Source organism: Microcaecilia unicolor, chromosome 5 (assembly GCF_901765095.1).
Source record: "Microcaecilia unicolor chromosome 5, aMicUni1.1, whole genome shotgun sequence".
Lineage (NCBI taxonomy): Eukaryota > Metazoa > Chordata > Amphibia > Gymnophiona > Siphonopidae > Microcaecilia > Microcaecilia unicolor.
In genome coordinates this window covers 235,391,575-235,405,088 of record NC_044035.1, presented here as the reverse complement: position 1 = coordinate 235,405,088, position 13,514 = coordinate 235,391,575, and the positions used below count along the sequence as shown (strand labels likewise).

At 46.0% G+C, this 13,514-nt stretch overlaps 2 protein-coding genes across 7 annotated transcripts in view; one reads left to right on the top strand and one right to left on the bottom strand.

Moving 5' to 3' along the window:
• Positions 1–4,000, bottom strand: part of TIMMDC1 (translocase of inner mitochondrial membrane domain containing 1) — a 77,965-nt gene extending 73,965 nt beyond the window's left edge. Inside the window, exons 1-2 of one of the 6 annotated variants that reach the window (XM_030203893.1) lie at positions 3,914–4,000; positions 1,969–2,175 (exon numbers count right to left, since the gene is read on the bottom strand). In XM_030203893.1, the coding sequence (XP_030059753.1) occupies positions 1,969–2,162 (194 nt within the window). In that variant the 5' untranslated portion in view covers positions 2,163–2,175; positions 3,914–4,000. The other 5 variants (XM_030203894.1, XM_030203895.1, XM_030203896.1 and 2 more) reach the window with 5 other exon arrangements.
• Positions 4,001–4,450: 450 nt separating this feature from the next.
• POGLUT1 (protein O-glucosyltransferase 1) overlaps positions 4,451–13,514 on the top strand; it is a 62,645-nt gene continuing 53,581 nt past the window's right edge. The window contains exon 1 of the mRNA XM_030203892.1: positions 4,451–4,698. Within this exon, the coding sequence (XP_030059752.1) occupies positions 4,623–4,698 (76 nt within the window). The 5' untranslated portion in view covers positions 4,451–4,622. The remainder of the gene's footprint in view (positions 4,699–13,514) is intronic.

Genomic DNA, 13,514 nt, shown 5'->3' with positions numbered 1-13,514 from the left:
CCTTCCCATGTCCAGCAATTCTCTCTCCCTTGCCCTTCCCTCCCATCCCATGTCCAGCAATTCTCTCTCCCCTGCCCTTCCCATGTCCAGCAATTCTCTCTCCCTTGCCCTTCCCTCCCATGCCATGTCCAGCAATTCTCTCTCCCCTGCCCTTCCCACGTCCAGCAATTCTCTCTCCCCTGCCCTTCCCTCTCCCCTGCCCTTCCATGTCCAGCAATTCTCTCTCCCTTGCCCTTCCCTCCCATGCCATGTCCAGCAATTCTCTCTCCCCTGCCCTTCCTATGTCCAGCAATTCTCTCTCCCCTGCCCTTCCCTCCCATCCCATGTCCAGCAATTCTCTCTCCCTTGCCCTTCCCTCCCATCCCATGTCCAGCAATTCTCTCTCCCCTGCCCTTCCCATGTCCAGCAATTCTCTCTCCCCTGCCCTTCCCTCCCATCCCATGTTCAGCAATTCTCTCTCCCTTGCCCTTCCCTCCCATCCCATGTCCAGCAATTCTCTCTCCCCTGCCCTTCCCATGTCCAGCAATTCTCTCTCCCATCCCATGTCCAGCAATTCTCTCTCCCCTGCCCTTCCCTCCCATTATTTCCAGCGATTCTCCGCCTCTCCCCTGCCCTCCCATCGACGTGCAGCGATTTTTCCGTCCCTCCCCTGCCCTCACCTCTCCCCTCCCATATCCAGCGATTCTTCGTCCCCCAGCGTCCTCCTTCACTGCCTGCCAGCCAGCGTCGGACTCAGAAGCGAACGGTGCAGGCAGCGATTGGCTGGCAGCGTCGTAGCTTCCCTCTGCAAGTCCCGCCTACAACTTCCTGTTTACGCATAGGCGGGACTTGCAGAGGGAAGCTACGACGCTGCCAGCCAATCGCTGCCTGCACCGTTCGCTTCTGAGTCCGACTGGCTGGCAGGCAGTGAAGGAGGAAGCTGGGGGACGAAGAATCGCTGGATATGAGAGGGGAGAGGTGAGGGCAGGGGAGGGACGGAAAAATCGCTGCACGTCGATGGGAGGGCAGGAGAGAGGCGGAGAATCGCTGGAAATAATGGGAGGGGAGGGGAGGAGGAGAAAAAGGTGCCGGTACGCCGTACCGTTGCATACCGGCACAAAAAAAGCACTGCATCTGTTGTACCTCAATATTCTATGGCTGGCTGGCTGGGTTCGTAACATCCTGAAGTCAGCTCGCCTCCAGCGGTCCCTTCCCTCTCACTGTCCTGCCCTCCTCTGGCGTCATTTCATTTTTACGCGAGGGACAGTGAGAGGGAAGGGAACGCTGGAGGCTTGCTGAAGTCAGGATGTTACAAACCCAGACAGTCAGCCAGCCATACAACGTTGAGGTACAAATTATATAATAGATACTGCAAGTGAGAGTGCTGTGCAGCTCAGGGGGAGGGGAAGACATCTTGACTGGTAAGCAGAATACTGTCAGCAATACTTGAGAGTCTTGGTTATAACCACATATCATCCCCATCATGATTGGCTGCATATACAGTTGGCATGGTAAAGACTTGATAACCAGCATTTAAACATGGGTGACTGGGGCCTGTACAGAGTGATGGGCACAGCTCCGGCTACCTTGTTGAGCAGACTGGATGGACTGTGCGGGACTTTATCAGCTGTCATTTACTGTGTGTAAACTGATTGCCTGTCTGTGATACAACTAACACTCTGAAAAAAAAAACTCAGTGAAGCCAAACGCTTTATATAGGTGCCTTGTTACTCTTGAAGTGTGTGTCAACACTGCCATGGATAGTGCTTGTTGAGGTCTATATACGGTTCCTTTGCACACTATGTGGTACATAATCTATTGTGCATCCAAATCATAAACAATTACCTCAGGGTTCTGGTGAGCCTGGAAAACCTCATATCTTATTGTACTTCAAGACAGAAGCAGAAACCCTTAGGAGAAATATTTTCCTATTCATTTTTTCACATCTGTTGTGATCAAGCAAAACAAAGATTTCAAACTCATACACACTCTCTATCAAAGAGTTCTCTGATTCGGTCCCATCCCGAATCCGGGGCTTGTGGTTGGCTGATATATCGTGGGAGGGTGGCCTGACCTGGCCTCTCTGAAGAGATCTCACTAGCTTCTGCGAAGACCCGAGGCATGGCAGATAGCAAAACACTCCAAACTGTCCTCGTCCTGACATTCTTATCTGGACTCTCCATTTCAGCACCTCACCTAAAAATAAAATAGTGGGAGACATCATTAAAACAATCATATGACCTTACAAAGGTCCTATTAAATACATTAAGCAAATTAAAAACTGTCAGATACCAGTACTTCTCTGTAGTTTCTTCTTAAATTCAACAACTTTTTAAAAGTAGTTTTCAACCCTGACCTCTCTAATGATATAGTCTGTCTATAGTGGATTAACCAGAATGAAATTTGAAGAAATAAGGATGAAAAGGGGTCAGGTTATGGGCCTGACATCTACTTTATTCACAACAATCTGTGTGATAAAGATGAAATCATTTTAATAGGATAAAAATTGTATTGTGCTCCCATTCATTCTTGTTTAAATATTCTACCTTTTTCATGCCTTTATACTACCTTAGGTACACATTTTAGCACAGCACAGAGCTTTAACATATCTCAAAAATTCAAATGCATTATTGTCATCTGTGGGTCTAACATGTCTTTTTTTTTTAACAGGTTGGAGAAGCTATCCAGGTAATAATGCTCAACAGCACTTTGATCAGTCTCAAGGTATAACACACATCTAGGTTTATGCCCGGAAGAGAACTGGGGAACAACAAACAGATCAGGAAAGAAGGGAATAGTAAGACAGATTCCAGGAGAAAGAGAGAACAGGCGCACAGACAAGGATTGCATGTTAAGAAAGAAAGCTGAAGCACCAATACAGAGGTGCTAGACCTGCACATACCAGCCCTACCTAGTACCCTAATTGTAGGAACTTGTAGTTCTAATTTCCTACTTGGGCTTCCTAATAAAACCAGGACTATAAGTTCCTGCATGCAACTGGGGTAAACACAAGACTGGATCAACCCTGTCAGACAAGTCTGGATCCAGCTGGCAACCTTAAGAAGCCAAGCTAGATCCTCATAGGAGCTCAAGCTCCTGCTACCTACTACCCTCACTAACTGTCAAAATAGATTGTGTGGCTACAGCTCAAGGTGGGTAAATGTCTGGGAAGGAGCTGGGCTCTTCCTACCTATGTTCGTCAATCACAATTTAAGAAAAAACAAAAAAGCAGACGGAATGTTATTTTTTCTTATTTCAAAATGACCCTTAACTGTCCACAAAATGTGCTTTTTAAATAGCTACACAATATTTATTGTAGTTATATTTGTACCCTGTGCTTTCCCAATCATGGCAGGCTCAATGTGGCATACATATACAGATACTTATTTGTACCTGGGGCAATGGAGGGTTAAGTGACTTGCCCAAAGAGCTGTGCCTGAAGTGGGAATCGAACTCAGTTCCTCAGGACCAGAGTCCACCACCCTCTAACCACTAGGCCACTCCTCCACTCCAATATGTTAGCAAAAATGAAATCTGTCAATTAAAATTTTTTTTATACATTTGAACTTCTACCTGAACTACTCTTCAGGTTTACATCGCCATTCTGTTGCTCCTGTACTTAATCAGAGTTGCCAAGTGACTCTTTTCCTGGGGTATGGCTCTTGACCAAGGCCGGATTAAAGGATAGGTCAAATAGGTCAAGTGCCTCTTCGTACCTCGGCCCGCCGCAACGCACCGATCCGCTGACCAAGGCCGGTTCTGCCTCTGCCTATGGACCACCAGGTGAAACTCTGGTCCTGAGCGCCGGCATTAAAGATCGCCAAACGCCGAGCGCATGACGTCACCTGGCCCATATCTTCCCGCCCCTGCCCGAATACACATGAGTTAAGCATCTCTCCGCCCCTCCCTCCCCTTGCCAGTGCCACCCAGTTACCTTTTTTTCCCCATTTATTTTTTAGTAAAATGCTCTTCGCTCCTGCAGCCACAGCAGCGCTTCTAAAAAGCACGAGGCCGTCCCTTTGCTCGGAGTCTGTCCGTCCCAAACAGGAAGTTGCGTCAGAAGGGGGGGCAGGACGGGTCATCACGGGTCAGAGGCAGCAGAGAGGGACGGCCGGGTGTTGGGTCAAGGCTAAGGGGAGGTTTAATACACAGGAGACCATGGTTTAATCAAGTAGGAGGTTTATTTTCAGTAAGCTGCTCAAGGAGGTTACCTTCTTAAGGCCGCAGGCAACCTTTCAGTAGCGCTGCCGCCGCTGCAGAAAGAAAGAGGATTTTACTGAAAAATATATGAAAAAAAAGGAAAGGGGACGGAACAGAACCAGTGTGGGGGGAATGGAGAAATACCGGAGGGGGGGGGGGGGGGGGGCACCACGTGTTGGTGGACGGGGCGGGCAGAGATGGGCCGGGACCATGCGCTGGGGGCGGAGAGATATGGGGCTGGGTGACGTCATAGGCTCGGCGTTTGGCGCCCTTTAATGCCGGCGCCCTGGACCCAAAGCTTCACCTGGTCCATAAGAAGAGGTAGAGCTGGCCCTGGTCAACGGATCAGCGGACCTCGGTGCCCCCCTCACCCCCCCTCCCCGAGGCACGGGCCCACTCTTCCTAACCTTTGATGCGGTACTGACCAGCCGGCTAGTAAGAGGATGATGCGAGGGATCTTGTGCGTTGTTTTGGTGCTGTCTGTTTTGTGCCAAGTGGGACTTGGGTCGGAAACTTCAGGTAACTCCTGGGAGGCAAAGGAAGGGCCTCACTAATTCCCTGTGCAGAGACAATTACCCAGTACCAGGACAAAGTATTTGGCTAGTTCTGCTTTTGTACTTAAACCCCAGATTAGTATTGTAGTTGCTGATTTTACCCATTAAATGGGAGCTGCTAAAAACATATGATCTGTTGGAAATCTTCCTGGAACTGGGTAACTTGGTAGTTTTGGACTCTGACTGTATATAAACACAAAGTGATTGTATTAAAGCAGCGTTTATCAAACTTCATGTGGCATGACTTCATTATAATGGCCATATAAAGCCAGAATTGTTCAAAGTGCTAGGCCAAATTACTTAAGTGTTAAAACATACATTTATTTCTACTTTTATAAACTTAAGTAAAAGAAAAAAAAAAAGTTATTGCCTATATAATATACTTTGAGTAAAAAGTAAAAGTACCACAACAATGAATGCAACTATTAACATTTTTGCCTAACAACTTTATTGCTCTACAGTTCAATCTGCTTTGCTTTTAGTAAGTCTAAATTTTTGAAAATGACTGTCACTTATGTGAGTGTGCTTGTGAGTCATTAATCCAGCACAACTAAAATGTTTCAACAACTGTACTAGCAGTATAAAAAGTTCTTTCAAATTGGGCCAGATTATAGTATTACTGATGTCTTCTGACTGGGTTTGGTTCCCACACTTTTGACATTCTTGCATCAGTTCTCAAAGATATTCAAACAGTTTGTCATCAGATGAAAAGCTGTTAGAACAGACAGAGAATGATTCCAACTTTGTTGACAGCATAATGATGATAATGACATGCAAGCAATGAATTAGACAGCACTACTAATGCAGATAATAGTGATGATAAAATACTCTATGGAAGTCAAGTGTTTGAGAGGGAATCTCGAACACTTGACTTCCATATTTTATCATCATTGTTATTATCTGCATTAGGAGTAGTGCTGTCTAATTCATTGCTTGCATGTCATTATCATCATTATGCTGTCCAATTACAAAGAAGGCTTTAACAAAGTTGGAATCATTCTCTGTCTGTCCTAACAGTTTTTCATCTGATGGCATACCTTTTTGAATACCTTTGAGAATTGATGCAAGAATGTCAAAAGTGTGGGAACCCTTCAGTCTTAAGGCCAGACTGACTTCCTAATGACTCATGATCAATCATAAATATATAATGTTGCCATACTGAGACAGACCGAAGGTCCATCAAGCCCAGTATCCTGTTTCCAACAGTGGCCAATCCAGGTTACAAGTACCTGGTAAGATCTGAAAACAGTGCAATACATTTTATACTGCTTATCCTAGAAATAAGCAGTGGATTTTCCCAAGTCCATTTTAATAATGGCTTATGGCCTTTTCTTTTAGGAAGATACCCAAACCTTTTTTAAACCCTGCTAAGCTAACTGCTTTTACCACATTCTCTGGCAATGAATTCCAGAGTTTAATTATACATTGAGTGAAGAAATATTTTCTCAGTTTTGCTTTAAATTTACTACCTTATATCTTCATTGCATGCCCCCTAGTCCTAGTATTTTTGGAAAGAAACAAGTGATTCACTTCTTACCTGTTCCACTCAGCTCTTATTTTATATACCTCTATACTAGCCATTAAGCCCGTTAAAATGGGCGAGATTTGTGTTTTGCAAAATGTAATAATTCTCACCTCCATCCATCCATGTGCAGCAACCCTGCTCTCACCCCTGCCCTCCCCCCCTGTCCAGCTACCCTCCTTGCCGCCGCTCCCGCCCCCCCCCCCCCATGCAGGGCCCCCTGCACTGACCTGACAGCGTCTGTCACCTCCGTGTGAAAGCGCTGTAGGCAGCAGCATATCGCTGCTGCCTGCAGCGCTTCCACACGGAGGTGAGAGGCGCTGTCAGTGCAGGGGGCCCGATACAGAGAGGGGCGGGGGCGGCGGCGGGGATGTGGGGGAGGGTGGAGGTTGATGCACGCGATGTTCGTTTCCAGGCTCCAGCGGCAGCATCTGACAGTCCGACTCCGTTTCCCTCTCTGTGCCGCCCTCTGACATCACGTCTTGACGTGAGTGGACAGAGAGGGAAGTCTCTATTGCGCATTTGCAGGTGAGTCGGTCACTTGCGATTTATATGTTTGATTGCATCTCCCTTCAGCCGTCTTTTCTCCAAGCTGAAAAGCCCTAGCTGCTTTAGCCTTTCCTCTTCGGGAAGTCATTCTATCCCCTTTTATCATTTGTGTTACCCTTCTCTGTACCTTTTCTAATACCACTGTATCTTTTTTGAGATGCAGTGACCAAAATTGTGCACAGTTTTCAAGGTGCAGTCACACCATAGGCACCCTAATGAAGGGGTGAACTAACCATTTGGTCAACTGGGCAGTGCTCGGTTGCCTGCTGCCACAGCACATTGCAGCCCTCCCTGGTCCTACCTTGAAGGGTCTGGGGTTAGGAAAGAATCCCACTCTCCTGACCACTGCTGCTACTCTGCATGATGACCAGCTGGGCCAGTGTCGCTGTGTTTTAAAAATGGCAGCCAAGACCTGCAAGACTACAGCAGTAAGTATCGGCAGCCATTTAGAAATACATTCGTAGCTGCCAGGCACTGTAGCGATAATGGGCAGGAAAGTGGGCTTCTTTCCTACCCCTGAAGAAGCCACTACTAGACCACCAGGCCCTTCAAGGTAGAATCAGGGAGTCTGGCAGTAGTGCAGTGGCTGGGTTACCCCAGTGACCTTTATTGCCCGGAGGCCCCGGCAACTGTCAGTCCGCCCCTGCCCCAATGTAAAATTTCCCATGGGATGACTGTTGTGGTAGAGACATATGTCTGTTAACTAAGAATTGCAACCAGCTTCAGCGTCTTCTCCAATTTAAAGTGACCCAACTCATCACTGTTCTGTTTGGCTGGAAGCCACTAACCAGTTCAAAAGAACATGGGCAACTCCATTGTTCTTGCAGGTTATATTCACAGAACAGCAAAATTTAAGATGAGGAGATCTGCTGTTTGCATGACAAGGGTTGCAGTAGCAAAATCCTGTTCTACTACTTAACACTACTACTACTACTTAACATTTCTAAAGCGCTACTAGGGTTACGCAGCGCTGTTCTCTGTTTTGCTGTTTCATTTGATTTGGTTTACTGACGAATCGTCACATCTCCCTTCCGCTATTTTCACTTTTTACTGCAAGCATCAGATGTAACGGAATAAAAGTAGTAAAAATTGGCAAAATTATTACTTCAGTAAAAGTATCAAATGCTATCCTGTACTTCTTTACAAGTAAAAGTAACAAAAATTCTACTTTAAAGTACAGTAACTAATTGCATTTATTTAGTTACTGTACAATGGTTAAATGGTTAACTTCTTTGTCAATTTCTGACTGTGTGATGTTTTTCTAATATTTTCCTATCTTTATCATTTAATTTAGAGCCTTTAAGGTCCTGCAACATTTTTTAATGACTTTGAGATCTTGGTTGGCCTCTGACGAATATAATTTGCTGTGGAAGGCTGTGAACTGATTTGCAGATTTGTGCTCAGTACATACTGTTTCACCAGTCCCAGTTTAATAGCTGTTATTTCTGTTCTTTCTAGCCTTTAAATAGACCACAAGGTCCTTCCCCACTTTGTTAGCTTATATATGATGAGCTTGTTATACAAAGACAGATTATATATATATATATCTTTTTTTTTTTTGCTTTGGCACTAAGGGCCCTGTTTACTAAGCTGCATTAAAGGGAAGGGAAATGGGACTTGATATACCGCCTTTCTGAAATTTTTTGCAACTACATTCAAAGCGGTTTACATATATTCAGATACTTATTTTGTACATCTTTAACGTGCATTAACCATATATGTGCCTACAATATCCCTATAGGCGCCTCTACGGTTAGCACGTCTTAATTGTAGGTACGTTAAAAATGCTAACACGCCTTAGTAAACGGGGCCCTAAGAATGGTATTGTATCAGTATTTAAGCTTTAATTGTTTGTTATATGTTGTCATTCCATCAGCTCCATTTCTATTTGTTTAATCTTAGATTCAAGTTAAGTTCTAGGTTTTGCATTTTGTGAAGTTTCTTTAGAATATCCTATTTATATGACCTCTAATTGTAGCTTTGAAAGCATAATATACATATGGACTGTGTACTAAGCCATGCTAGCGGCTTCTGCGCAGCATTGGGCTGTGTCAGCACTAGCGCACAGCCAGCCGAGCTAGCTGCTTAGTAAAGCCCAGCGATAGTTTGTTCAATAATAAAGCAAAATTACATAATGACTGAAACCTCAAATCTCCAGATAGGGAATTTACAACACATTTGTCACCCTCTACCGTAATTGGGAGTCAGTTCATATTATCAGTTCCTAAGAGGGGGAAAAAAAATCCTAATAATGGAGAAATAACTGATTTAAAAAAATCCTTATTTTTCAAATAAACAGGATACTTAAAATATAAATGCTTTATTATATATCACAATTGAAAGAAGTTCTACACTATAATTAATTGAAGAGGACTGGCCAGCTGGCTAAAAAATATCCAGATTTAAAAAAGTAAAGAATAAAGACCATCCTGCACTTAAAGAACAGTTTTCTTTTTCTTTCCAGCGTTACTCCACACACTTCAGCGTCATTCCACATTTGGCATGCTGGGTGTCTTAATTTCACCTCATACCAATCCAGTAGTTCACTGCCTCATTAATTAATTTATCTTCAACAAGAGCACCTTCTTTTGCCAAAAATTCTTGCTGCTGCTTCAGGAAGAATTTGATCACTTGTAGAACTCCAACCGACGCTGCTAAGAATCCAAGATGGTTATGGGAATTAAAACTGATGCCTTTAACCCACAGCATCTATATAAATAATTCTCACCTCCAACGTTCTGAAGCTCACTCTGTGGCAGGGAAACACTAGAAGCCCTGCACTGTTGGTAGGCTAGGCTGTCAGCACCACTCACTCTCACTCATAGACCCGCCCTCAGCCACGCCCCATCCAGACGTAATTCACAACCCCAACGTTCTAATGAAGCCAGAAGCTGCAAATTCTGCAACTTCCGTGCTGGTGTAGATCGAGATTTCCCCATGAGTGTATGCCCCGCCCTCGCGTAACAACGTGATGACGCCGAGGGCAGACCTATGACACTCATGACAACCAATCAATGCACAGCAGCAGCAACAGAAGCCCCCCCCCTCGCGCATCACCAAAAAATCGCTGCTGGACCCCCGCCCTCCTACCAGAGTCCCCGCTTCGGCTGCCTGACTGCACACCACCCTCTCTCCCCGCTCCCTCCCAGTCGCCACTGGGTCCGCTGCTCTCTGTACCCCCTCCCGAGTCAGCGCTGGACCCCGTACCCCTCACCCACCCTCCTCCACACTCGCCGCAGCTGCATGCTCGCCGTTCCGCCGCCCTCCTCTCCAAGTCCGGGTTCGCACTCTCCGACAGGACGAAGAGGGAGGGCGGCGACATGGAGAGCGACCGGCTGCGGCGAGTGTCCAATGTGGAGCAGGCGGGTGAGGGCTCAGGGTGGGAGTCGGGGACGGGGTCCACTGGCGACTCGGAAGCGAGGGGGAGGGAAACAGCACCGGCTCCGACTCCAGTGCATCCGTCATCCCTGTTCATTGGAAACAAAAGAAGCAAACCTATGAGATATAGTAACATAGTAGATGACGGCAGAAAAAGACCTGCACGGTCCATCCAGTCTGCCCAAGAAGACAACTCATATGTGCTACTTTTTGTATATACCCTACTTTGATTTGTACCTGTGCTCTTCAGGGCACAGACCATATAAGTCTGCCCAGCACTATCCCCGCCTCCCAACCACCAGCCCTGCCTCCCGATCTCGACTAAGCTCCTGAGGATCCATGCTTCAGGATGTTTCATAGACAGGACTGGAACAGACCCAAGCAAGTGTAAGGTAAGCAAGGAAGCCCATTGGTTAACCTCTGTTTCCATTCCCCCACTCAGCTGTCATTGCTATACACTCAAACAAGCAAACCTAGGAGCTGCTGCTTCACACTGTCGTTTTTCTATTGTTCCATCTGAAAAAACGTCCAGGACAAAAGGAGGGGGGACACAGACCCTGCAACTGGGAAAAAGAGAGGGGGGACCCCCCTGCAACTGCAAGGGAGGAGGGACCCTGGCACATAATCTCATTCTCACACACACACTCTCGAACCCACTCTCACTCTCTGTCACACACACACACACACACTCTTGCACATTCACTCTCTCAAACATACACACTCCGAGGAAAACCTTGCTAGCGCCCGTTTCATTTCTGTAAGAAACGGGCCTTTTTTACTAGTTCAGTAAGACCAGCTAGTCTGAAATGAACAATGTTCTTTAATAGAATGCATTCCATTCCACATTTTTATTAAATCCACCAGGTTCAACAGTATTAAGTTTAAAAATACACTTTTATTCAGTATGCCATAACATTTTTAACATAATAAGTTGATCTATCACTGTACAGTGTAACTGGTCATATGTTTTTAGTTTTCACTGAGAGCAAGTGAGGATCTGCCTTAGAGCAGTAGTCTGCTGTTATTTTCATCCAGAATCTGTTAGTAGCAGTCTTGGATGCGGAAATCCTAACTAAGGGGGATTATTTTATAACCCATTATCAGTGTCATAAACCCCTGATGCAGCCGTTTGGCAAAATGTGGCTACGTCAGGTAGTTGTACCATTAAAGATTTTCTTTACAAGTTGGTCTGCTTGTTACTGTTTGTGGATCTTAATTATAAAAGGCCTGGGGCCTTTCATAATTGGTGATCTGTGGGCCTGTTCAAGCTCAAAAAGTAATTTAGTTAAGCTTCAGTAATTTAGGTATAAATTCCTCCATGAATGTAATAGATTGTGTACCTTCAAGTCCTTCAGGAACTCCTAGTATTCTCAGGTTATTTCTTCTCAATCTGTTGTTGGAATTCTATAAGTCTAAGATCAGATTAGTAAGCATATAGCTTGCCTTCAATATCAGCTATTCTGTTCCAAGTCCTGATGTACGATCCGTGCACGATTTAAGTTTACAGTTTCTCAGTAATCTCCAGTTTGAGCCACTAGGCTGGAAGCATCTTCTTGAATCATATTTTTGATTGCTGTTAACTCTGCCGTAATGGGTTCAGTGAACTTGTGGTGGTCTGTTGCTGGCACCATCTTCAAAGGAGTTGGGCAGACTTGTTTTATATGCTTACAAGCCTTTTTTATTTGTGAAATGTAATTCCCTTATTGTTATATTTTGTCTGTGTGTGTGAGAGAGGGAGAGAAAGACTGTGTGTGCGCCTGTCTGAAACAGAGAGAGAGAGTGCGTTCAGAGAGAGGGAGGGTGTGTGAGTGTGTATGTATGTGTGTGAGAGAGAGAGGGTGTGTGTTTGTATATGCGTGTCTGAAAGAGAGAGAGAGTCAAGGAAGGAGAAGATAAATTTCTCCCTGCTTCTGTTTGTCTTGTAAAAGTACAGAAGGTAATATTTTGTGTGTGTGTGTGCGCAAGGGAGAGAGTGTTTGTGTGTGTGCGCGCGCGCGCCTGTCTGAAAGAACGAGAGAGTGAGTTCAGAGAGAGAGAGAGAGTGTGTGTGAGAGAGAGAGACGGAGAAAGTGTGTGTGCGTCTGTCTGAAAGAGAGAGAGAGTCAAGGAAGGAGGAGATAAATTTCTCCCTGCTTCTGTTTGTTTTGTAAAAGTACAGGAGGTAATATTTTGTGTGTGTGTGCACCTGTCTGACTGTGAGTGTGTATGACCATCTCCTCCTGGCTCTCTTCTCTCCAGGTCCCTTCCCCTCCATGGACACCTTTTCTCCCCTTCCCGATCAGTCTCCTCCTGTTTTCTCCTCTTTTCCCTTTACTTCCCCTCCATGGGCACCAGCTCTCCCCCTGCCCTCCATGATCACTATTTCTCCCTTCCACTCCATGAACAGTCTCCCTTATTTTTTTCATCCCCTATTTCCAGCATCTGTCCCCCTCAAACATCTCTCTCTTTCTCTACCCTCCTTCTACCAGTAAGTTTTCCTGCTCTCCTACACCTCACCGTGGTTCTCTCTCTCTCTCTCTCTCTCCCCTCCTGAACCCTCACTCCTCCCCCCCCCCCCCCCCAGTCCACATTCTCTCTCTTCTTATACCTGCTCCTCTCAGCCCTCTGACTTCGCCTTTAGTGCTGCAGGCATGCTTCTGCTTCTCCTTTCAATCGCCCAAAACCACTGTAGCGTCCTGCTCGGAAACAGGAAGTTCTGTCAGAAGAGGCAGGACGCTAGAAAGGCTTTGAGCAGCTGAAAGGAACAGCATGCCTTCATAGCTGCAGAGCTAAAGGCAGAAAGCGGAGGGCTGACAGGTGCAAGTTTAAGGAGAGAGAACCACTGCTGCTGCCTACAGCCTCTCCAGTCTTGCGCCGGAGAGGGAGGTCCAGCGGCAGGGCCAGGGGCGCTCGCAGGGTCTCTGGTCCACCCCCCCCCCCCCCCCCCCCACGGACTCCTCTGCTGCCTCTGAAAGCAGGCGGGGCGGCTCTTGTTTGGCGAGTGACGGCTCCTGGCTGACGTGAAGTCGGGAGAGATCTGTGACATGCCACGCATGCAGCACATCGGTCACTCTTCATTTATATAGTAGGATTACTCGATCCAGTTATGGATGATGCTTCCAGTTTACCACCTCTGTTTGACATGCCTATCATATTGGAATCAGAAATTAATGTTCAAAGATGGCTGCTTAGGGTCATTGCTCCTGGCTCCACCCCTAGACTGTTGTTTTTTAAAATTGGTTTACATTTGGATCTGTGATGTGCATATATGATAAACAGTAATCTAGTCAGATACTGCTGTACTAGACAGGTCAGAGGGAAATAGCAACACAAATGATTGTGGAGCAGTAATA